The 25115-nt window shown below is 49.8% G+C and overlaps 1 protein-coding gene across 1 annotated transcript in view; it reads right to left on the bottom strand.

Moving 5' to 3' along the window:
- Positions 1 to 24866, bottom strand: part of znf385b (zinc finger protein 385B) — a 55822-nt gene extending 30956 nt beyond the window's left edge. Inside the window, exons 1-2 of the mRNA XM_084689523.1 lie at positions 24772 to 24866; positions 9060 to 9467 (exon numbers count right to left, since the gene is read on the bottom strand). Of these exons, the coding sequence (XP_084545649.1) occupies positions 9060 to 9465 (406 nt within the window). The 5' untranslated portion in view covers positions 9466 to 9467; positions 24772 to 24866. The remainder of the gene's footprint in view (positions 1 to 9059; positions 9468 to 24771) is intronic.
- Between the last annotated feature and the right edge of the window lie 249 nt (positions 24867 to 25115).

Here is a 25115-nt window from a genome sequence, read left to right on the forward strand (position 1 = left end):
GACAGCTCATTTACCTCTCTCTCTCTCTCTCTCTCTCTCTCTCTCTCTCTCTCTCTCTCTCTCTCTCTCTGTCTCTCTCTCTCTCTCTGTGTCTCTCTCTGTGTCTCTGTCTATGTCTCTCTCTCTCTCTCTCTCTCTCTCTCTCTCTGTCTCTCTCTCTCTCTGTGTCTCTCTCTGTGTCTCTCTCTGTGTCTTTGTTTCTGTCTCTCTCTCTCTCTCTCTCTCTCTCTCTCTCTCTCTCTCTCTCTCTCTCTCTCTCTCTCTCTCTCTATGTCTCTCTCTGTGTCTCTCTCTGTGTCTCCCTCTGTGTCTCTGTCTCTCTCTCTCTGTCTCTCTCTCTCTCTGTCTCTCTCTCTGTGTCTCTCTCTGTGTCTCTCTCTGTGTCTCTGTCTCTGTCTCTCTCTCTGTCTCTCTCTCTCTGTGTCTCTCTCTTTGTCTCTCTCTGTGTCTCTGTCTCTGTGTCTCTGTCTCTCTCTCTCTCTGTGTCTCTCCCTGTGTCTCTCTCTGTGTCTCTGTCTCTCTCTCTCTCTCTCTCTGTCTCTCTCTCTCTCTCTCTCTCTCTGTCTCTCTCTCTGTGTCTCTGTCTCTGTCTCTCTCTCTCTCTTTCTGTCTTTGTCTTTTTCTCTCTCTCTCTTTCCTGCTCTCTCACCTTTTCTCTCTCTGTCTCTCTCCCTCTTTCTACCATCCTTTCTCTCTCCCTGTCTCTGTCAAACAAAGCAGCTAAAGCATTGTTTGTTGGCGAGAGAATTGAAGGCACCAAGCTGTCACTTTGTAGCCTGGAGCCAATATCAGCTGTCTGGCACACCAGGGGCTCATGAGGGAGCAACCTGCGTGCTGAAACTGACACGCACAACCTCTGACATCCACAGAACCACCGACCCGCGCCCACCACAGGCCCACCGACACACAGGCTTGTGTGAGCGTGCGTGTCCTCCTGTCTTAGTGAGAGTGAGACAGATCTCTGGGATCAACCATCAGCTGTCCGAACAGCATATTTACAGTTGAGAATGTAACTGAACACTAGCCCCCGCTAGCCTAGCTGAATACTAGCCTAGCCGCCAGCATGTCATTGTAACCAAATAGCCCTCGCTAGCCAAGCATGTCCCTTGTCAACGTAACAGAATATTATCCAAAGCTAGCCTAGCTGAACATTAGCCACTGTTAGCCTAGCCCATCGTGTGTCCACGAAACTTAACAACGGTGCCTGGAGTTAGCCTGGCTGAACGCTAGCAGGCTAACCTTGCCAGTTCTGCTGTAACTGAATCGTTAGGGTTATAGCCTTGTGTGGCCTGTGTGTGAAATGTCAAGGCAGGGTATCAGAGCTCCATGTGACAATCAGTCAGGGAGAACGCTGCCACCTGCTCCCCCAGCGCGGTGACACTGGGAGACTTCACTGGGACATAAATAGTGGCTGCTGACAGACATCCTGGCTTTATAAGTATCCTAAATAGCCCACATTAAAACAGACGTCTCAGAAACATTAATCAATCAGTACAGCAGGGGTCTGGTCACACCCATGCAGGAACAATCGCTACAGCCAGGGCGGTATCCAAGCAGCCAGCCTTTTGGATTGCGGAGCTGGAATTACAAAATTAGGTTCAAAAAGTGAGAACCAATCAGGATTGCGGGGTGAAAAACGACAAGCCTATCAGAACTAGAATCAGAAAAGACTGATATTAAAGTCAGATGTAAAAAAACAAAGACACAAATCAAGACAGAGGATTGAAGTATTTAACATGCCTGTTTGCCTTCCAGAGATAAGGAAACAAGTGCTGCTTATCACTCAGTTATGTTATACTGTTGTCTGCCTGTACTGAAGAGATAGAATCACACACACCTAAGAAGCCACCTCCAGGTTAACAAGCACCAACCTGTTACAGTCCAAGAGTCCACGCTACTCAAACTAACTCTGTGTGCAGAGCAGAGTTCTGCGTGTGTGTTGGCCCGGGGTAAAGTCAACTAATCACAAGTGTGGATACCAGCCATCCAGCACTAAGGAAGTGTGTGTGTGTGTGTGTGTGTGTGTGTGCCAACCCTCCTCCTCCACCAAAGTCACAGCCAAGAGTAAGCAGCTTAATGAGAAAACCTTGTCATGGCCAAGGTGTTAAAACATCAGCTAGTGTTGAAATGCTGAATTCTTTCCCCTTCTCGCTTCTCCTCTTTCTTGATTGCAACCTTCTGTCTCACCCTGTCCTGATTCCACCTCTGTCCTTGCTCTCAGCCTATTTCATCACTCCTCTCTCTCTCTCCTTTCTCTCATTTACATATGTCTTCGAACCTGTGGACTGATATTCCAGTAATAATAACAGTCCAAGTATACTGTATATTAAATAAAATATACAAAGTGCAGCTTTGTAGCTGTGAAGGAAAGTGTGAATCTGAGCATCAAACAAGTATACTGAGGGCCTGAGCTCTAATGAGCACACACACACACACACACACTCATACACACAGAAAGACACCTACACACACGCAACACATAAACACGTACAAAACATGTACTTTTCTCTGGAGAAAAAAACAAAATGTTGCAAAGTTCAACATCAAACAGAACAGCTCAAAGTCAGGTGGGTTGAATCCCAATACGTCATCTTGGCGTCATTCCCAGAAACCTTGACGCACCACGGTAACTAGAACAGCCCTGGTGTGCATTCATCTGTGTGTTACGTATATTTTTTACTTATTGTGCAGCCGGGCACACAGTTAGGCAACCTGAACAACTGGATTTCCTTCGGGATCAAGAAAGTGAATTGACCCAAACAGGCCTACTGGACACACAACAGTGACTTGGGCAAAACAAGACTCGCCATTCTTGGGTCTTCCATGGTGAGAAGCCCTCTGGAAAACCCTTCCCATCCCTTCCCATCACAGCGTGTCGTCTAGATTGTTAGAACGATTGACGGATGCTATCGGATCTAAACCCAGACCCTGTTCTGCCTGGTGGGGTGCAACCTTGTCTCCAGGGTGATCTAAGGATGGCTCCAAAGAGGGGTACGGAGGGGGGGCTATGCCCAGCGGTAACTACCAGCCTGGCCCTGGCCCTGGCCCTGGATGAACAGCTGGACCAGGCTGTCTAATCTCATCGAGAGTCTGGCTCTGTCTAGTCTCATCTAGAGTCTGGCTCTGTTGCTCTGGTGACGAGCAACGGGCCCCTCCAACCTGTCTGCTGCATGAGACTATTGCTGATGAAAGTCCACAAGATGACTACGGCACACACACACACACACACACACAGTTCCTTCATTTACACACACACACACACACACACACACACCACACTGTTCCTTCATTTACACACACACACACACACACACAAACACACACCACACTGTTCCTTAATTTACACACACACACACACATATGCAAACACACATCACATAGCCACACGAAGCAGACTTGTCCCACACACACACACACAAAACTGTTGCTCTACACACACGCACACACACACACATAATTCTGTTCGTCACACTGTCGGATGGTGTTTGAATACCCAATCGTCCACATAGACTGGCTTTCAAACGGAAAATGGCATATCTTAATTTGCATAATTTGTATTACTCAAGCAGGAGCTTGTGTCTGCAAGGTAATGGTAAATAGAATAGAATTATTTCCAGCCCCCCCCCCCCAAAAAAAAAAAACAGAATGTAAATTTGTGTGTGCCTGTTTGTGTCTGTCGCAATAAACCATGTTCGTCATACGCAAGACAGGCTGGGGAATCATCAATCATATACTTCAGACTGACTGACTGACTGGCAGACTAACTGCTGCTTCAAAGGTTAAGACAGTGAATTGTGTGCACAGCAGGACTAAATCCACCAGGTGTTCGCATCCAATGAAGTCTTCACACGCGCGCCTGACAAAACATTGCCCTCTCCAGAGTGACACACAGACATCCTTGGCAGACAGCCTGACGCAGGCAACCAGCACAACCAAATCATAGTAACTCCGGCAGTCATGACAATTGTCAAAGCAACTGCTTATTTATGCTAGTGCTGACCTACTGTGAACCGACATGACACTGGATACCAGGCTGGGTGAGAGACCTGGGATTAAGGGAGCGATCTGCTGCCATCTAGTGGACGGTGCCAACTCTGGCCTAGAGCGCAGGGCTGAACCACCGGTCTGAATAATACAGGACATATTACAGTTTTTTTGCATTCGCTATGACCATTTTTTCAATCCTTTTAACAATTTTCCTAAACTCTTAACGCACCAACACACCTACAACACATGATTGGCAAAACGGTTCATTTCATGCTCAAAATCACACATTGTAAACTAAACTCCAACACTCATTTTCAAAACACAAAAATGCAGTAAACAATACTCCATGTCTATCAAAACACTGACACACGTTCTCTTTCAACAGGAACATTTAGTCAATAATAACACAATGTCATTTAAAAAACACTAACATCAGATGGAATTATAGAAACTGCATTCTTTTATGTGTCAGGTTTCACAGTATATGGATCAGATGGCTGAGCGGTTAGGGAATTTGACACTTGTTTCTTTTGACACTTGTCTACATTTTTGTTTTGTTGGTTGAGTAAAGGCATGCATTTTGTTTCTTTTGCTGTAGAAATTCAGTACAAAACATGACTGACTCATCTCAGAGTAGCTTTATAGAATGTACGGTTTATTAAAAAAAGAAGACAGAGAATTGCTGCAGTAAAGGCTTCATTTGCAACAGGACATCACTGCAAGATAACAGAAATATATAATTTAGCTACCATTTACAGTAGATGTGGCCCTTCTCTGAGCGCCACCACACATTCTAAGTCCTCTCCCTCTCCCCCCCTTGTCCCACTCCTCTCCCTTGGCCTGGTACTTGTCTTCCTCTCCCTCATGCAGGCATTATTCTTACTTTCTTCGTGATGCTCTATATTGTTCTTATTCCACACTAGACCAACCCAAAGAGGTCCTCTTTATATACCACTTCAACACCTGAGTGTTTCCTAGTTGGGAATCAGCTGTGATTTACAGTATTTGCATAACTTCAACCAGCTGTTTCTCAGTAGCAATGGGATGAAATACAGGGGATATATTTGTGTTTCAATTCACAATATGAACAGCTGTTCACTTTGACTTTAGACAATACGTTAGGTTTTAAACATGATGTTATCTGTTCTGACATACAGTGTGAAAAGATCAGTAAATTGGGCAGTAAAAATCTATTGTTTTGGTCTTGGTTGAGCTTGTGTGTAAAAGGAGCTCAAGCATTTTACATTTGTGTTTACTTCATGCATTTTGTGTCAAAGCAACAAGAAATGTGTTAATTGTATAGCCAACATGGATGGATGTTGTGCCAACTGCGTCTAGAGTTTAGGAAACTTGTTAAAAGTATTGAATTGAAATTGTCATAGCGATTGTAAATTACTGTAAGTCACATTTAGTTGCTGGGTGTTGAACATGTCTGTATATCTGAGGGAGGGAGGGAGGGAGGGAGGGGGGAGGGAGGGAGGGAGGGAGGGAGGGAGGGAGGGAGGGAGGGAGGGAGGGAGGGAGGGAGGGAGGGAGGGAGGGAGGGAGGGAGGGAGGGAGGGAGGGAGGGAGGGAGGGAGGGAGGGAGGGAGGGAGGGGTGTTTTGTCATCTTTCCTCTCCTCCTGTCCTCACCTCTCTGCTCCGCTCCTCTCCTTCTCCCCTAACCCGTCTCCTCTCCTCCTCCTCCCTAACCCCTCCCTTCCCCTCCCATCTCCTGGTGCTGTATCTCTGAGCATCAGACTGTAGTGGTGCTGTATCTCTGAGCATCAGACTGTAGTGGTGCTGTATCTCTGAGCATCAGACTGTAGTGGTGCTGTATCTCTGAGCATCAGACTGTAGTGGTGCTGTATCTCTGAGCATCAGACTGTAGTGGTGCTGTATCTCTGAGCATCAGACTGTAGTGGTGCTGTATCTCTGAGCATCAGACTGTAGTGGTGAGCAAATAAACCTCAACTGGGAGGTCCATCAGGGAGGGATGGCCCACTTACAGTAATGTCCCTCTAACACAAAGACACAGGCACACACACTCTCAAACACTCAAACACACACACACACTCAAACACACACACACACACACACTCACATACACTCAGACTTGTTTATAGTGCAGCTGTAATTACATATGTCCAGATCGCACTACACACTATAATACCAACGCTCGTTAAAGTTTTACTGCAACAGACACCCACGGCAATTAAATATGTATGTGTGAACTGGGCTGGAACTCACAGCCGGACAATCACATAACTGGCAAGCTTTGAGAGACACACTAATCAAACACTGGGATTTAAAATGAATGAGTGAATATTTAATGAACCTGTAAGGAGATGCAACTTGTACAATCCAGACAACTCCACATATCAACAGTAGTCTGCAGCGTCAACAGGCTTGCTCGTGTGAACAGTTCCTGTAGAATCTGTGGTCTGTACAAGTCTGCTGTCTGCAGACAGTGTGTAAAGTGTAAGGTGCGTAGCATGTGCTGTGTTGAAGGTGTCTAGGGTGTGTAGGGTGTGTTGTGTGTAGGGAGTCAGGTGGCTGAGCGGGTAGAGGATCGGGCTAGTCATCTGAATGTGGCCAGTTCGATTCCCGGACAGTGCACATGACGTTGTGTCCTTGGGCAAGACACTTCACCCTACTTGCCTCGGAGAGAATGTCCCTGTACTTACTGTAAGTCGCTCTGGATAAGAGCGTCTGCTAAATGACTAAATGTAAATGTGTGTAGGTTGTGTTGCATGTTGCGTGTAGAGCATCCTGTGTGTAAGGTGCGTAGGCTGAAATCTGCCTGCAATCTGACCATCGCTATCAAGCACCCTCTGACCTCTGTAGTACCTCTCCACTCCATAAACAAACACACATGCAGACACACAGACCCACGCACAGCCACTCCGCCTCCTCTGTGCCCAGTGTGGGGGGAGAGAGTGTTGTTCCATGGCTGGTGTAGCATGAAAGGCCGTCTCCTCCAGGGCCCCAGGCTGGACACCCTGTAATGGCCACACAGGGACCAGGGAGGGAAGCTGGCCTGGAGCCTGCCAGCAGAGAGTGTGTGGAGGAGGGGCAGAGCTCCAGAACCAGGAGAGAGAGTGTGTGGAGGAGGGGCAGAGCTCCAGAACCAGGAGAGAGAGTGTGGAGGAGGGGCAGAGCTGCAGAACCAGGAGAGAGTGTGTGGAGGAGGGGCAGAGCTCCAGAACCAGGAGAGAGAGTGTGTGGAGGAGGGGCAGAGCTCCTCTTTGAAGAGAAGGGACTGGATGAGGGCTTGGGGGGTTGGTGTGTGTAGGGTGTGAGAGAGGGACATGACAGCATTGCCCCCCCCCCCCTTAAACACACACACACACCCTCCAAGCCTTCTTCGGCTGGTAAAGCTGGGATGGTCTCTCGCCCCCCCCTCCCTCTAGTCACTAATGGAGCACTACATATAAGCTCCTCCACTCTGGTGCACACACACACAGACACACACACACACACAGACAAAGCCAGCTCCTCTCTCAGTGGGCCTGTGTCCCACTGACACAAACACATCTGTTCATATCCAGTTATAAAACTGTACAACACACACACACACTGTTGACCGTTACACAACCACACTGCAAACTGACCCACACAGCTGTTTCTGGTGCTATCTCTCTGTCATGCTTATCACTGTAACGGCCCCTGTTACATTACTCATCCAACCTCATCCTACTGACTACCACTAGCTGGGTTCTGCTCATCCAACCTCATCCTACTAACTACCACTGGCTTAATCCACAATGTTCACCTCAACATACCTCTCTCAATGTACAGTAACGAGACTGAGTGTGTGTGCGTGTGTTTACTGAGCAGCAGAGTGGTAGGCTGGCTTGTCTTTATGACAAATGAGGGAAAATGGCGCCATATGGCATTCAGCCTGGTGGAGAGCTCTAGCGCTCTGACTGCGGGGCATGACAGGGGACAGAACAGAGGCTCTTAGCAGCCCCGTTGAGAGACGTGAGGACAGTGAATGCATCGTGGCTTTACCCAGGAGCCACCCCGGCTCCAACACAGACCAAGGCACTTCTGACCTGCGGAGCACACTCACTCACATGAAATCATGTTCCTGCTCTGCCACTGGCTGTTTATACTGCTCTCTCTCACACACACACACACACACACACCACACACATGCACCACACACACGCGCACACACACTCTGACACACACAAACACGCACATGCGCACATCAGGCACACGCGAGGACACACACATGGAAAAACAAGACAACATCTGCACTGGCAAACGTCTGCTAAATCAACACAGAGTTCAGCTTGTGTTTAAGTAGCATGAAAATGACCTCTACGCCATCATGAACACACACACATGAACACGCACGCACACAAACATCAACACACACACATGAACACGCACGCACACAAACATCCACACACACACACATACATACATTACTGTCCCGGTGAAACTGTATTATTCCGTTGCAGAGCCAGAGAGGTTAAACTGTCCAGTTTTCAGATGAATACCTAATCATGAGTAGACAGCACTGTTTGTTAAAGCAAGCGAGAGAATAGCCAAGAGGAGAGAAGGAGAGGAGAGACAAAAAGAGAGAAGAGAGGAATTCTAGAAGAGAGGGGAAAGGACAAGGTGCAGCGATAGCAGAGAAAGAATCAGAGCGGAGCACTCTCATCGTCATCCTCATCATCATCATCACCACCATCACCATCCTCATCCTCATCCTCATCATCATCATCACCACCATCACCATCCTCATCCTCATCCTCATCATCATCATCACCACCATCATCCTCATCCTCATCATCACCATCATCATCCTCATCATCATCATCCCCACCATCATCCTCATCCTCATCATCACCATCATCATCCTCATCCTCATCATCATAATCCTCATCATCATCATCATCCTCATCATCATCATCACCACCATCATCCTCATCATCATCAACTTCATCATCATCATCCTCATCATCATAATCCTCATCATCCTCATCATCATCATCCTCATCATCATCACCATGATGACCAAACTCCTCCTCTTCTCCTCACCATCATCATGACCTTCCTCCTCCTCCGGCAGTCTTACCTGTACTGACGCTGCAGGTCAGACTGCAGCCGGTGTGTTCAGGGGCGTGGCCTAGGCCCGTGTGCGGGGCAGGGGCGTGGCCTAGGCCCAGGTGCGGGGCAGGGGCTCCGGTGGGCGTGGCCGAGGCGGCGGCGGTGGCGGGGGAGGAGTCTCCGTGGCTGAGCTGCCGGAGGCGGCGGAGGTGGGAGCGCCCGTTGTAGTGGACCTGGGCCTGGGCCGGAGAGCTGAGCTGCAGGTTGCACACGCCGCACAGCGAGTAGCCCAGCTTCCTGTTCTCCTGCTGCAGCTGCAGCTGGGGGGCGGGGCCCTCGCTGGGGGGCAGCTCCAGAAGCTCCAGACGCGCCCCGAAGGGAAACGCCATCCGCCCGTTCTCAATGAAGTGGGAGGGGCTTAACGGGGTCTTCATGCCTGCGGAGTCGGAAGAGATGTGTTGGGGTTAGATGGAGGGGATGGAGAGGAGAGAGGAGAGGAGGAGAGGAAAGGAGAAGAGAGGAGAGGAGAGGAGGAGAGGAGAGGAGAGGAGGAGAGGAAAGAAGAAGAGAGGAGAGGAGAGGAGGAGAGGAGAGGAGGAGAGGAGGAGAAGAGAAAAGAGGAGGAGAGGAGGAGAGGAAAGGAGAAGAGAGGAGAGGAGGAGAGGAGAGGAGGAGAGGAGGAGAGAGGAGAGGAGGTGCAGGTTCAGGTAAATGTGTTTTGTATCCATAGGTAGATTTGTTGTAGAGTAGACCAGTAATCCATCTTGACATACATTTTAGAAACAACAAAGACATTAGATAAACATAAGTAAAATAATCAAATAACCATTACTTTGCTTCTATATCATCTGTGCAATGTTGCTTAAGGGCAGAGAGTGAGAGTGGGAAAGAGGCAGAGAGAGAGAGAAAGAGAGAGAGAGAGAGAGAGAGAGAGAGAGAGAGAGAGAGGAGGGACAGAGAGAAAGGTGAGGCGAGGAAAGGAGAGCAAAAGAGAGAGAGACTTTTAGTTTTAAATACTTTATTGGGCAGTCAAAACTGCCAGGTACCCCCCAGCTACACCAGCCTGGATTTTAGAACACCTACTTAATCACATTGATGCAGGACCTCAGGCAAAATACACAGATCTAAAAGTAAAAAAGGAGAGAGAGAGAGAGAGAGAGAGAGAGAGAGAGAGAGAGAGAGAGAGAGAGGGTATAAAAACTATAAAGAGCTTCTGATAGTACCCTATGCCCATCTGCTACCCTGCTAGAGGGCCCAGCTAACATGCCCCTGACCATGGCTGTTCTGTTACGCAACACGCACACACACGTACACACACGCACATCTACACACACACACGCACATTCAGCAACCAACAGCTTAAATCTTCTTACTACATCAGCACTGAGAAGCAACTATTTCAACAGAGTGAGTTCAATTCCTGTGTACGAGTGAAGTTGTCATGGTGATTAACGAGCAGCAACTACAGACAGAACAGCGCTGACCGAGGCTGAAGAGATGAAATACATCTGCTGGATACACACACACTCACACACTCACACACTCACACACTCACACACCAGAGGCGGAAATCCCGGGGGGGACAGGGGGGCCACGGCCCCCCCCATCCTGTGAAAAATAGGATTTGCCCCCCCCCCAATACATCACTGTAAACACAAGGACACTTCAATCATATTACTAATATACATTTAACATATTACTATGTAGGCTGTGTGTTACAGCAGTCATTTTGGTGTCCCCCTCAGGAATTGCTCTTGAGAAAATTTCATTTAATTGAAACACACTCACGTGCACGCACGCACGCACACACACACATCTGCTGTACAGACCTGGGAACGATACACACACACACAAGCATCTCATTACACACACTCACACACACTCTCACACACACATCTGCTCTATAGACCTGGGAACTACACACCTACAAACATGCACACAAACACACGTTCACACGCTGCATAGGCTTAAGGGAATTCTATATGCACACTCGGAATAAAGTGCAACTATAACTCCTAAAAACAACTATCCCGTCCCTGCACATTAATACTGCATCCACAGTAAAACCTGCGGAGCCTGCAAATCTGTACATCCCTCCTGCTTCTGGCTGGCTGCCACGGTAACCGGAGCTTCGCTAGCATACGATACCTGGCTTCCATGAAAAGGAGGCAGCTTTTGATTGACCCTAGCTAACCTTATCGCAGTGTGTGTGTGTGTGTGTGTGTGCGTGTGTATGTGTGTTTTGTGTGTGTGCATGTGTGTGTGTGGTCAGTAATCCAGGATGCCACAGCGAGATTCAGTAATCTGAGAGGGAAAGCAGTCTCTAATCCCAGGACATCTCCTTCGTGTAACTTCCCTTCTGCTTCCTGCCTTCACAATAATGCCTCCAAACTAACTCAGTCATCTTCATAATACCTCCAAACTAACTCTGTCATCTTCATAATACCGCCAAACTAACTCTGTCATCTTCATAATATATCCAAACTAACTCAGTCATCTTCATAATACCTCCAAACTAACTCAGTCATCTTCATAATACCTCCAAACTAACTCTGTCATCTTCATAATACCTCCAAACTAACTCAGTCATCTTCAAAATACCGCCAAACTAACTCTGTCATCTTCATAATACATCCAAACTAACTCAGTCATCTTCATAATACCTCCAAACTAACTCAGTCATCTTCATAATACCTCCAAACTAACTCAGTCATCTTCATAATGCCTCCAAACTAACTCTGTCATCTTCATAATACCGCCAAACTAACTCTGTCATCTTCATAATATATCCAAACTAACTCAGTCATCTTCATAATACCTCCAAACTAACTCAGTCATCTTCATAATACCTCCAAACTAACTCTGTCATCTTCATAATACCTCCAAACTAACTCAGTCATCTTCAAAATACCGCCAAACTAACTCTGTCATCTTCATAATACATCCAAACTAACTCAGTCATCTTCATAATACCGCCAAACTAACTCAGTCATCTTCATAATACCTCCAAACTAACTCAGTCATCTTCATAATACTTCCAAACTAACTCAGTCATCTTCATAATACCTCCAAACTAACTCAGTCATCTTCATAATACCTCCAAACTAACAGTCAAATTCAGCAAGCCTCCACAAGGACCATCCCCCTTCAGCAACCTTTGGTCAATGATCACAGTCTTTAGTTAACCTTTACAGAAACCGTCATTACCTTACCATTCTAAGAAGATGAATTCCTACTAATATCCATTTACAAATATAGAAAATATTAACTATTTTCTGAAAAGCTACCAAGAAATATTTATCACTCTTGCCTAACCTTTCCACATCTCTGGCCAGTTCTGTTGCACACCATAATACAGTTACATTTTATAGTAGTCAACTGTCACTCATTCTTAGCAACCTTTTGCATGATGCCAGACTTCTCATAGTACAAAAATCCTTACTTGAGCAAACCTTTATAAGCCTAAATACAACTCTTACCCTTACCTGAGCAACACACAGCTAGGCTTTGCAACTGTCACGCTTCCTCAAGTGTAACTTTCCATGACCAAATCCTCGCCATTCTCCGACAATCACTGTCAGCTTAGCGCCACTTTAGACAACTATTACCCTTACCCGTAGCAACCATTCATCGCTCATCCCGCTATTCAGTAGCCCCCCTACCTCTCCCTCTTTGCCCTCCCTCCCCCCCCCTTTCCTCTGCATCGGTACGCACTCCCGACCCCTTTCATGTTCTCTCACAGAACAGCTGCCCCCCTCCCCCTGCCTCAGCGCTCCATATCAACCGGACCAGTCCAGTAGGCACCCTGAACGCTGTCATCATCTGGATGATTCTCCTCCCAGTACATAAGCTTTGTGAGAGCAGAATGAGACAGGAGACAGGAGACCACCCTTGTGTTTTCTGCGGGGCGGCTCGACTCTCCAGCTGGACTGGACAGCGGGTCTTAATCCCCGTCCCCACAGCAGGAAACGCCTCGACTCGTGAGAGCCAAGCACAAGGGGCATGGGGTCCTATTTCAATCTTTGGCAGGGCTCTGTCTTCGACCTTAACCCCCAGCCCCACCGCCCAAAGGGTGGATACTCGTGGAAAACAGGCCACTGCGGAACAGAGAAGTTCTCGCGCGTTTTATCGGACGTGGTTTCGGGCCCAGGAGTGTTCCCTCCTCGGCTCTGCTCTCCTGGCGGAGGAGGAGCCGAGTGTTTGGCCTAGTTAGGGGAGGGAGGGAGGCCGGGGAGGGAAGGAGGCGGGGGAGGGAAGGAGGCCGGGGAGAGAGACTGACTGCCGCAGTGTTGGGTCACCTGGCTGACTGCTGCAGGACGGATGTCCCTGTGCGCGTGCTGAACCCCGCATTCCCCTCTTCTGTTTTCCTCCCACTGTTCTCCCGGAGTGCTCCTCGTGTTGTGGCGGACTCTAGAAGGACGGCTCGACGAGTCCCCTTACGGGTTCTAGAACTCCGTTCACTGACTGAACATGCAGGATGAGACTTTAGCAGAGTATCTTTCAAGCTCTGTGATTATCAATCCAGGGGTGGAAACTGACTATTTCTGACATCGCTCTCTCCTCCTTTTTCTCCCCTTTCTTCCTGTCTCAAACAGGCCTTCAGGCTTGAGCGGCAACTACAGCCCAGTCAGTCGGTGCAGGGGACAGAGGCCTGCACGACTGCATCCTATTTCATAACCCTGGGTCAAACACACACACACACAGACAGTCATCGGCAGTGACATGTGGCCCAGTGCCCGGGCGTCTCCTCCGAGGGAGGAAGGTTATCCGAGTGTGCATCTGAGTGTTGCCGCCCTCCCACACACAGCACTGTGACACATAGTGACAGGCCTGGCCTATAGCTCTGCACTCCAGACCACTGGCACACACTCACAGGCTAATAAACAAAACAACTGGGAGGTTTCGTCAACGACACGGAAGTTGGAACCAAGAGTAGGAAGACAAGAGGCTCCCAGGTCGAGAGCTTGACGCTGTATTTCGACGAAACGCACAGCAGACCTGCTGTTAAAAATCAAGTCAAATCAAACGTAGGCATGCGTTCCTACTGGCCCCTCCCCTGGCTGCTGCCCTGGAGACAACAACAAGCTTCCCTGAGGTCTGCAGTCTGGGAAGTGGGTCGAAATTCTTCACTTGAGTGTTGTGTATCCTCTTCGTGTGCGAGTGTAAAATGACCGTGGCCCTGTTCGATCTGCGAGGGCCAGATTGCTGGGGCTAGGCAGGGCCGGGCAGCAGTTCACCTCAGCAGAACATGATCCATGACTGGCTTTGATCACGGCACACTGAGGCCCCAGGCTGGAGGTGTCCTCCTCTCCTGTCCTCCCAATGCTCCCGCCTTCGTCCCCTGTCCCCTCCTTCCCTTTCTCTGCTCCGCTCCCTCCTTGTCTGAGGTTCCATCTCCCCCCCCACTCCCCCCCTCCCCCTCCCCCTCCCCCCACTGTCTCCTCTCCCACTCGTTTTCACCCTCCACCCCCCTCCTCCTCTCCTTCCCAGTTATTCCGATCCTAGTTTATCTCCTTCTCACCAGTCCTCATCCCTGTGTCACTCCGGGACGGTGGACTTAACCCCGGCTAAGCCCATCACGCCGTCTGGATCGGCGGAGCCCCGATCCTACCCTGACGCGAGTGAGAGCCTCTTCAGATCCGTGGGCAGGAGGAGGCTGCTGGGCTAAATATATCCACGCCAGCTGGGCTCCAGCTGTGCTCTCCATAGGTGATGTTAACACCTGATCCTCAGCCAACACAGCGCCCCCCTCCCCCCCCCCCCCCTCCGCCCCAGAGCAGCCCCTCCCCTCCCAAGCCCGTCTCCATGGAGACGTGTTGTATTAGGATGTCAGGCGCCTGGTGTGGGCCCACAGAGCGCTGTGTCTCTGGGGCTGTGGCGGGAAGTTGCCACAGCAGGTTAGTGACACGACAACACCTCTTAAGACAAGGTCTGATGGGCAGCAAGGGCACTGGTCTGTGATGATGGATCTCTGATCTGTGTGTGTGTGTGTGTGTGTGTGTGTGTGTGTGTGTAAACCGCCTAGAAATAGAAGCACTGGAAGTTGTGGGGATCAATAAAGTGTCTCCATAAAGTCAAGTGCTATTTCAAGGGTTTTTTAGGGGGTTTAGGGATAATGTTAGAATTGGTGTTTGAATTAGATTATGGGTTGGGGGTCAGGAGTTAGGGATAGTGTTATTGTTAGGGTTGGGAGCTAGAGGTAGGATAGGGTTAAGGGTTCGGGTTAGGTTTTTGGGTTGATGTTATTCTTGTGAGTCCCCACAAGGATAGCTGTACACAACATGTGTGTGTGTTTGTGTTTATGTATGTGTGTGAGGCTGTGACCTTATCCCAGCCAGGAAGGGACAAATAAACAAAAGCTAGCTGTTAGTCCCGCTCATTATCCAGACTCCCCCAGGGAGGATGAGGAGAGAGAGTCTACCTCTGCTGGAGGCGGGTCTCTCCTCTGTGAGAGATCAGAGGAGGAGAGACCCGCCCTGGGTCTTAGCGGCTTACTGTACAGCAACCGCAAAGCCTCCCTCACGACACACACAGGAAACACACCCGGAGCACACGCACACTCGACACGCACATACACTGGTTCCACCCACGCCCACTCTCACACACACGGGATTTACAAGTCCATCCCTCGTCGATCTCACTCTAAGTCAGCAGAATGCGGTCCCATGGGACGGTCGCACGGTGAGATTCCTGCCCCAGCAGCTGTCCACATCTCCACACACACACAGAGCTGCTGTGCCTACAAGCCTGGAGGATGTGTGTCTAAGGAACAGGCTGTCCGAGAAAGTGACTGATATTTAAGTCAACTATATAGTTAAGTCAGGGATTCCTGCGATTACCATGGTTACCCTTGCCCGTTTTCTAGTAACAACAACATGCGAGGCTGACTTCACTATGGGCACACTCCCTGGAAAACCATGACACACACATACACACACACACACACACACTCACACATACACACACAGACGCAAGCACACACTCCACCCTGTACACAAGTGAGTGAGTCTCTTTGTGTGTGTGAGAAACAGAGAGAGAGAGTGTGTGTGTGTGTGTGTGGTCAGGGTGACTCACAGCTTCATGTGGTGTGTGTGCATGTGTGTGTTCTTGCAAGTGGACCAGCATCTGTGTGTCATAACAGCATGGCTACAGTAGAGCTAGTATGCGTGTGTGTAGTTCTACAGTTAGATTACAGAGTTTGTTCATGATTTGTGATTAAATATCAACACATCAGATAGTGGCAGGTCTGTCTCCTCTCCATTGCTACAATATCAACTCTGCCCTGTGTGTGTGTGTGTGTGTGTGTGTCTGTGTGTGGGTGTGTCATTATGTCATCATCAGAGGGCATCCAAGACCCCTACCGCCACACTAACGGTCCGGGCTATATAAACATGCACACTCGCTGGGATGCTAAATGCTAACACCCTATACACACTCCCACCGCGGTGCTAACTGCTAGCGCTGAGCTGCTAAGTGTTTTTATCATTGCGACCCACAGCATGATCCCGTGCCCTTGTGCTAGCATGCCACAGTGCCACCCTGCCAGTGTAATGATATATGACTGCAGAGAGCTCTGTTTCCCTGCCTCCTAGTCACCTTGGCCGCCGGCAGGCGTCCACCGAGCTGCTATCAACGGAGCTATTTAAACTATAGGCTGTCAGCTGGAGATCTGAGCTGGCTCACACACACACACACACACACATGCACACACACACACACACACATGCACACACACACATCCACCAACACCCACAGACGTACGGACACACACATACATACAAGCCCACACACATACACACACACACCGACGAACACACACACACACACATAAATAAATACAGAAACACCCGTACATACATACACACACGCCCACACACACGCCCACACACAGTCCTGTCCCGGTCCATGGAGGAGAACAGACATGACTGTGCGATCCTGGAGGGGACAGATGGTTTGGTGAGGACATGCAAGGCACAGGGGTAACGGGTTAGTCACACACACACACACACATAAGGTGCCCTCCTCTGACAAGGACACAACGTGACCTCATTACTAACCACCTCCAGGGATTCTGTCCCGGGCCTGTAGAGTCTGGGACAGACGTGGTTCAGTGAGTGAGGGAGTGAGTGAGTGAGTGAGTGAGGGAGTGAGTGAGTGAGTGAGTGAGTGAGTGAGTGAGTGAGGGAGTGAGTGAGTGAGGGAGTGAGTGAGTGAGTGAGTGAGGGAGTGAGTGAGTGAGTGAGTGAGTGAGTGAGTGAGTGAGTGAGTGAGTGAGTGAGGGAGGGAGGGAGGGAGTGAGTGAGTGAGTGAGTGAGTGAGTGAGTGAGTGAGTGAGTGAGGGAGTGAGTGAGTGAGGGAGTGAGGAAGTGAGGAGTCAGTGAAAGGCCCCAGATATCATCATCATCATCATCATAATAATGTGTTTGTTTAACAGACACATAATAATAATGTGTTCATTCAGCTGACACATAATAATAATAATAATGTGTTCATTCAGCAGACACCTTTATCCAAAGCAACATACAGGCAAGACCTCCTGATTTCTAGTTCCACCGCCATAATACATATAATAGGTAATACCCCTGCCACACTCAGCTAAACCCATCTAGGGGTGAGATGACCTTCAGGTGTGACCTGGCCTGCTTCCTGTTTCCACTGACAGGCCAGGTGTAGGACTGCAGAGGGCCAGCGCGCACACACACACGCACACACACACACACACACACACACACACACATACACACACACACACACACACACACGCACACACAACAGAAGAGGTTCCCAGGGAGCCAGGCTCTATAGGGGCAGCAGAACAGTCAGGTGCTTCAGATGACATTGACTCACACTAACAAGCACACACACATACACTCACACCCACTCGGTGCACATACTCTCTCTCTCTCTGTCACTTTGTCTCAGTCTGTGTCACACTCTCCCTCCCAGCCTCCCAGTGTCCCCAGCCTCCCCAGCCTCTCAGTGTCCCCAGCCTCCCAGTGTCCCCAGCCTCCCGGTGTCCCCAGCCTCTCAGTGTACCTAGCCTCCCAGCCTCCCCAGCCTCCCGGTGTCCCCAGCCTCCCAGTGTCCCCAGCCTCCCAGTGTCCCCAGCCTCTCAGTGTCCCCAGCCTCCCAGTGTCCCCAGCCTCTCAGTGTACCCAGCCTCCCAGCCTCCCCAGCCTCCCAGCCTCCCCAGCCTCCCAGTGTCCCCAGCCTCCCAGTGTCCCCAGCCTCTCAGTGTCCCCAGCCTCCCAGTGTCCCCAGCCTCCCAGCCTCAGTGTCCCCAGCCTCCCGGTGTCCCCAGCCTCCCAGTGTCCCCAGCCTCCCGGGGGAGGGTCCCGTAAGGGGGGAGGGTCATACGTAAGCCATTTGATCATGTGTGTGACATAATGTAATATGCTTCATACTTCCACTTAAAAACACCAACTGGATTACAGGTCTATGCGATTTAGCAGCACGCCACATCAGAGAGCAGGGCGGGGGGGGCGGGGGTATTTTCACTATCATAACAGCCCTTTAAAAGGGCCATGTTTGTTCGTCCAGCTGTTACGCATTCATGGAGGGGGATTAGAGCTCATAATTATCTCAGAGTTGGTAATCCAGCCTGGACCAATCGTCTGACAGCTAGGACAAAGCCTGCTGGGTAACCTACTTGCACAGCCCTTTGTCTCTAATTTGGACCTGGACAGGATTAGCTGCATCCTAATCCCACTGAGATGCATCCTCCATGGACAGATAATCCCAGAGGTCTGAAAGACTGCTGACCTCAGTCAGTCTTTAGACTGGCACTACTTCAACATCACTGACCAATCAGTCTTTAGACTAGCCCTAGCCACTGGCTGACCAACCGTTCTCAAGAATGACTGTCGGAAGTCAGAGGGAATTTCATGCGTAGGACACGTGTAAAACGTAGAGGACACAATGTTGAGAGGGCAGGGAAGACTAGATGAAGAAGAGCGAGAAGGTTAGAGGAGGCGAAGCACAGGCGGAGAAGGAGAGACTGAGCGGGAGGAAGACGGGTAGAGAAGAAGGAGAGAGGGAGGATGAGAAGAGTAAGCGGGAAGGAAAGAAGAAGGGCGGCGGACCGAGACTCGTTCAAACGGACCAAGACTCGTTCAAACAATTCCTCTGGATCCTGCCGAGTCATCAAACATTCAGCAGTCAGCTCACTCCTGCTAATGGAACTGCCATGATCTCTGTAATGCTAGCTTAGACACTCACACCTCACACACTAAAAACACACACACACACACACACACACTGAAAACACACACACACGCCAACTCGGCACACATCACACCCATGGCCACACCGAGGGGAGGTGAGGGAGGGGCTGAGGGAAGTAGGACACAGGGTCGTCCCCCCCCCCCTGAGACCAGCTCCACTCTACTTTATCTATCTAAAGGCTCCGCTGGCTCTCTGCTGTCCTTGATTAGGAGGCACCGAGAGTCAGGGACACACACCAGAGTCGCGGCAGAGGCTCTGGTCGGGTGACACATCCTCAGCGACTACAGTCACTCTCTCGGTTTCTCTCTGCGTGGCATGTGTCACCGGTCTGGCTGGTGCGTGTGGCCTCTGACATCGAGAGTGTGTGTCTGTGTGTGTGTGTCTGTGTGTGTGCGCCAGTGCTTGTTTGCAGGATTAGGGCTATTGTTATGTTCCCCTCAGCTGTTGTGGAGCTAATGTGGGCCATTGTCTCTGGTTTACTTTGCTGGTTTACTTTACTTTCTCTCTCTCAGTTCTGATATTGCATCATGCCATACAGACAGGTGACGAGGCGGGGGCGAGGGAGAGAAGTTTTTCTTCCCCAGCCTTCCAGGTACACGATGAATCTGACACCAGGACACCTCCAGACGAGCCCTGTCAAAACCCAACCGCCGACCGACACCCAGCGAGCACACCGGGCGTCTGTCCCAACACCGAGCGGACACCAGGCGGGAGAACGCTCCTGGAACACACTGCCAGGCAACACAGACGGGAGGGAGAGGGATAAGGGATAGAGAGAGAGAGGAAGAGAGAGAGTGAGAGAGAGAGAGAGAGAGAGAGAGAGAGAGAGAGAGAGAGAGAGAGAGAGAGAGAGAGAGAGAGAGAGAGAGAGAGAGAGAGAGAGAGAGAGAGAGAGAGTGTGTGTGTGTTTGTCTTTGGCAGGGTAATGGTGTTTGATGCTCAGCAGACTGTTTGGTGGTTCTGTTGATGAGTCAGTCAGAATCTTCCTGAGGTTTTCTCTAGGCGGAATACTGCTTGATAACTCAACTGGAAATATAAGTACATGCTGTGTGTAAGCTGTCATGGAAGAGAGATATAGAAAGAGAAAAAGAAAGAGAACGAGAGAAATAGAGATAGATAAAGAGATGGAGATGGAGATGGAAAAGGAAAGAGAGAGTCTGACTCCGAGCTATGTGGGTGAAGACTTTCTAGAGTTTCCGAGGCGTGAGGTGCAACCTCTGACCCTGACCCTGACAGTATGCTCAGATTAGCATACCGTCTGACAGGGAGGCTGGGCCAGGGTTCAACATTAGCATCCGCACAAACAAACAAACAGCAACAAGGGCATGCTGATGTGGCCGGATGTCAACGCACACGGCCGGGGTGACGGAGAGAGCGAATCGCCATGCCGACCACGGCTACGGTGTTCGCAGGAAGTAAATAAGACGTCTTTCAGGCTCCAGTGCTCCCTTGCCTGATCTGTTCTGGGTGGGTTGAAGAAGAGATTGCAGGATGAGTGTCTTAAAGCTCCATCTGTCACGGGAGTGATTCACGGCCTTACAGGCGACAGTCCTCCTCCACGCCTCTCCTCTCCTCACCCACCCTCTCAACGCCACTCCTCTCCTCTCTTCTTCCCTCTCTTCTTTTCTCCATTCTCACTCTCCTCTTCACTCCTCTCCCCTCCCTTTCCCACCCTCTCTTCTCCCCACCTCACCTCTCCAATCCTCTCTCCTCGCCCACCCTCTCCTCACCTCTCCAATCCTCTCCTCTCTCCTTTCCCACCCTTTTCTCTCCTCCTCTCCCCTCCTCACCTCCTCTCTCCTATCCTCTCCTTTCCCACCCTCTCTTCCTCTCATCTCCTTTCCCACCCTCTCCTCCTCTCCTCTCTCCTCTCCTTTCCCACCCTCTCTTCCTCTCATCTCCTTTCCCACCCTCTCCTCCTCTCCTCTCTCCTTTCCCACCCTCTCCTCTCTCCTCTCTTCTCCTTTCCCACCCTCTCCTCCTCTCCTCTCCTTTCCTCCCCTCTTCTCTCTTCCGTCTCCTTCCTGGGAGCTGCAGTGTCTCTGACCTTCTCAGCATCGTCCTCTCCTGACCAACTCCTTACGTCTTCTACTCCTCAGAGACAAAGATACCAGGACAAAGAGAGGAGAGGAGAGCAGAGGAGAGGAGAGGAGAGGAGGAGAGGAGGAGGAGAGGAGAGGAGAGGAGAGGAGAGGAGAGGAGAGGAGAGGAGAGGAGAGGAGAGGAGAGGAGAGGAGAGGAGAGGAGAGGAGAGGAGAGGAGGAGAGGAGGAGAGGAGGAGAGGAGGAGGAGATGAGGGGAAGAGAGGAGAGGAGAGGAGAGGAGAGGAGAGGAGAGGAGAGAGGAGAGGAGAGGAGAGGAGAGGAGAGGAGAGGAGAGGAGAGGAGAGGAGAGGAGAGGAGAGGAGAGGAGAGGAGAGGAGAGGAGAGGAGAGGAGAGGAGAGGAGAGGAGAGGAGAGGAGAGGAGAGGAGAGGAGAGGAGAGGAGAGGAGGAGAGGAGAGGAGAGGAGAAGAGAAGAGGGGAATCCTACTGTCCTCTAACAGCTCAAGGACAGATCCACATACGTGTTCACACCCACTCTGTGTACTGTACATCTTTAAGACCAAGCCTGGGGATTGACACTGTTATTGTGAACCGGCCAATCACTTCCACTGTCCCCACTTCCTTATCACATGATAGGAAATGACTGAGCTTCCAATGCACCGATGCTGAGTAAAACCGCAGGTGCAGCTAAAACATCATCATAGCTACAGCAGCCCATAAATCACATACAGTACACACACACACACACACAGGTCTCTTACACAGACACACGTCTCTTACACACACACACACACACACACGTCTCTTACACACACACACATGGGTCTCTCACACAAAGGCACGCACGCATGGCCATCAGACCCACAGCCAGTGGAACGCCATTAATCATAAGAGACAGAATGGGACTAAGTACCCTCAGTGTGTTACAGTAGAGCTCCTTTGTACCTGGCCTGCCCCAGAAAGAGAACTTCTGGTGGTGGATGGAAGGCTGTATCTCCACAGGGGCACCTGGCTGTGCTGCATGCAGCGCTCCAGGAGAGACCCCCTGGGTGTTCGTCCCCGCCTCTTGGGGAAAAGAAAAAAAAAAGTGCCATCAGCTGACCATCCGAGGTAGCAGTCAGTTGCACCTTCCGAGGAATCTTCTAGACTGAGTGGTTCCTCGTAGTAACCTCTGAACACAGCAGTCAACACCTGATCATGCTCTCTCAGGCAAGAGGGTTCGAAAGAGGGTTCACCGTTCGTCCCTGGAGGTGAACCCTCTGAACCCCTTTCGGAGGCCTAAGGGAGAAGCGGTGAGATGGATCTATTGAGCGCCTTCTTTCGGAGAGAGGTGCCAGTCTGACTAACATCAGCAGCATCCCTCTGGCTCATCGCCTCCACACCTTCACAGCTACCTGCCAAGCGCACGCCCACATCTGACACGAGAGCACCTCTACTCACCAGCAGCTTCACACACACACACACACACACGCTGCCTGGAGCACTGTAAACTCACGTCTTCCCACCGCACCGAACACCGTCGCAATCCGCCATCGTTTTACCAACAGTCAATCCCACAGCTTCTACATCCACTTGTGTGTTGTATCAGGGGGTCTTTTTATCACAACGGCCCACACACACAGTTCTTATTAGACACACTAGAGCGGTCTCTCTTGTCCTGGACCACCTCTGATTAGACCTTAGTGTGACGCTCTCCACAGGACTCCCAGTTAATCTGCCATGACGTAACCAGATAGTAGACATGCTGGTTCTCAAGCTGCCTGACCGGTGGGCAGCCTGGCTCTCCATCACACCAAGCACACACACCCAACACATCAAACACACACACCAAACACACACAGAGATAAAATACACAAGGGGGGCCATATGCCTCAAGTATCAAAATACCACAAATCAAATATCCGTCCCTAAATAAATACCTGAGGGAACAGAGAGAGCTCTCTCTTCATAATAGACTTGCACACACAAACCCCTCTCCGATGGTCACCTAGCTTTCTACACCTGGATTCAAGGACCTATAGACTGAGCCACTCTACTCAACACATGACTGGGGATACTGCATTAGATCTTCCCTCTTCTCGACAATAGCCTTCAGTGTTGTCCAGAACCCTGGACTTTCTGTGGAACCAAGAATGATGAGGTCATCATGCAAGGTTGAGCACAGGAGGTCCTCTAGTGGATCTGAGCTGAAATGAACTCCTGTCGTTTAATAACACGAGATGTGTGACTGGAGACTGTTCTCTGTGTGTGTGTGTGTGTGTGTGTGTGTGTGTGTGTGTGTGTGTGTGTGTGTGTGTGTGTGTGTGTGTGTGTGTGTGTGTGTGTGTGTGTGAGTGAAGTGTGTACACTTCAGCTGCTCTCTGACTGCAGAGGTTTGCTTTTCACACACAGGCATCCAACACCACCAGCTCTGACACGCACAAATTAATGTTTTATTGCATTTGTTAGATACCTACTTATACAAATGAAAGCGCATTTTGCCTCTGAGAAAGACATGTTGGTCTGTGGTGGAGCCGTCCTCCCACTCCAGACAACCGAGTCAACTATGTTCTTTGACAACCATCAAGACCCTAAATATACATGATGGTGGCTTAATTTATTAATTAGACATCCACTTTCACAAGTAAGCAAGCTCGAGGTCGTTTTCTAGAGAAAACATAAACACAGGACAAGATGCGTAGTCGGTACCAGTTCGCATTAAGGATTTGTGAAGGATTATCAGTTGACATAAATGCATCCTGTGTATTCCCGCGGCTTTAAAACAGCACTCTTTGGACACAACGTGACGTATTCCTTAGCAGCAGCTTACAAGCTCATCGAATCCTTTATTTTACAAAATGCTGTCAAACTAAACACGACAGCATTAAACTATCTTAATTGTAAACAAATTAACAAACTCGTGCAGTAGCCAAGTCGGTAGATTTATTTACAGCTTACTGTCGGATCCGTAGATCCCTTAATTATAAGAGTCGGGTGATGAATGACTCATAATTAACTAACTCTAGTTCTCAGGTAAACAAACAAACAAACAAACAAACATCCATGAAAGTTCATTTGCGGTGTTTACAATTTGACCAGAAACACTCACGACGCTCAGGGGCAAAGCTGGTGGAGCGTCGACTTTGACTTGAACCGAACTGTCAAGCGTATAGCTTACTCAAACCCATCCCCCTGCTAAAAAAAAATCCACTCTTGGTTTACGAAATGCGTGTGGTCATTGTGAACAACTCACATTCTCTGTGAAAAGTAGTCATGACTAGAAACGAAATCATTTGGGAGTGGAGTGCCGAGAAAGCCAACGCCAGGGTCTGACACACGCCTTGTCTGTCATATTGACAGAACTCTGATAAAGAGTATAGGCTACTAGTGCACAACAGCAAGTTGTCCCGTTTAAAATGGTTTGGATATCCTCCACTTCATACAATAGTTCACTCTCTTTTGTGCGGGAAGGGAAAAACGGTTGTGGACATACCTGTAGTCAGCCTTTGGTGTCAGAAAGTAACGGTCTCTCGTTTCTCTCGTCGCCGGTTGCACCAAGTGCTCTCTCTCGCTCTCTCGCGCTCGGACGGTTTGACAGCGGTAAGCCGCTCGCTCTGACTATCCCAGATAGCATCCACGCATGCTCATCCCGCGGCCTCGAGGGCAGCGCTACCTGAGCGTGCGCCTTGCATATGTCCCACATCCACTAATGGACGTATAGGTACGGAAAGAGCCTCAATAAGAAGCTAAGAACTACGTTTCTTAAACCCGTTCACATTGAAGGCTGTAGCCCACTTGTAAATATTGTATTGACTGGCAGTGATTCGTTCCCAGAGG

The sequence above is a fragment of the Hypomesus nipponensis genome, chromosome 23, assembly GCF_054491055.1.
Source record: "Hypomesus nipponensis isolate SF chromosome 23, ASM5449105v1, whole genome shotgun sequence".
Taxonomy (NCBI): domain Eukaryota; kingdom Metazoa; phylum Chordata; class Actinopteri; order Osmeriformes; family Osmeridae; genus Hypomesus; species Hypomesus nipponensis.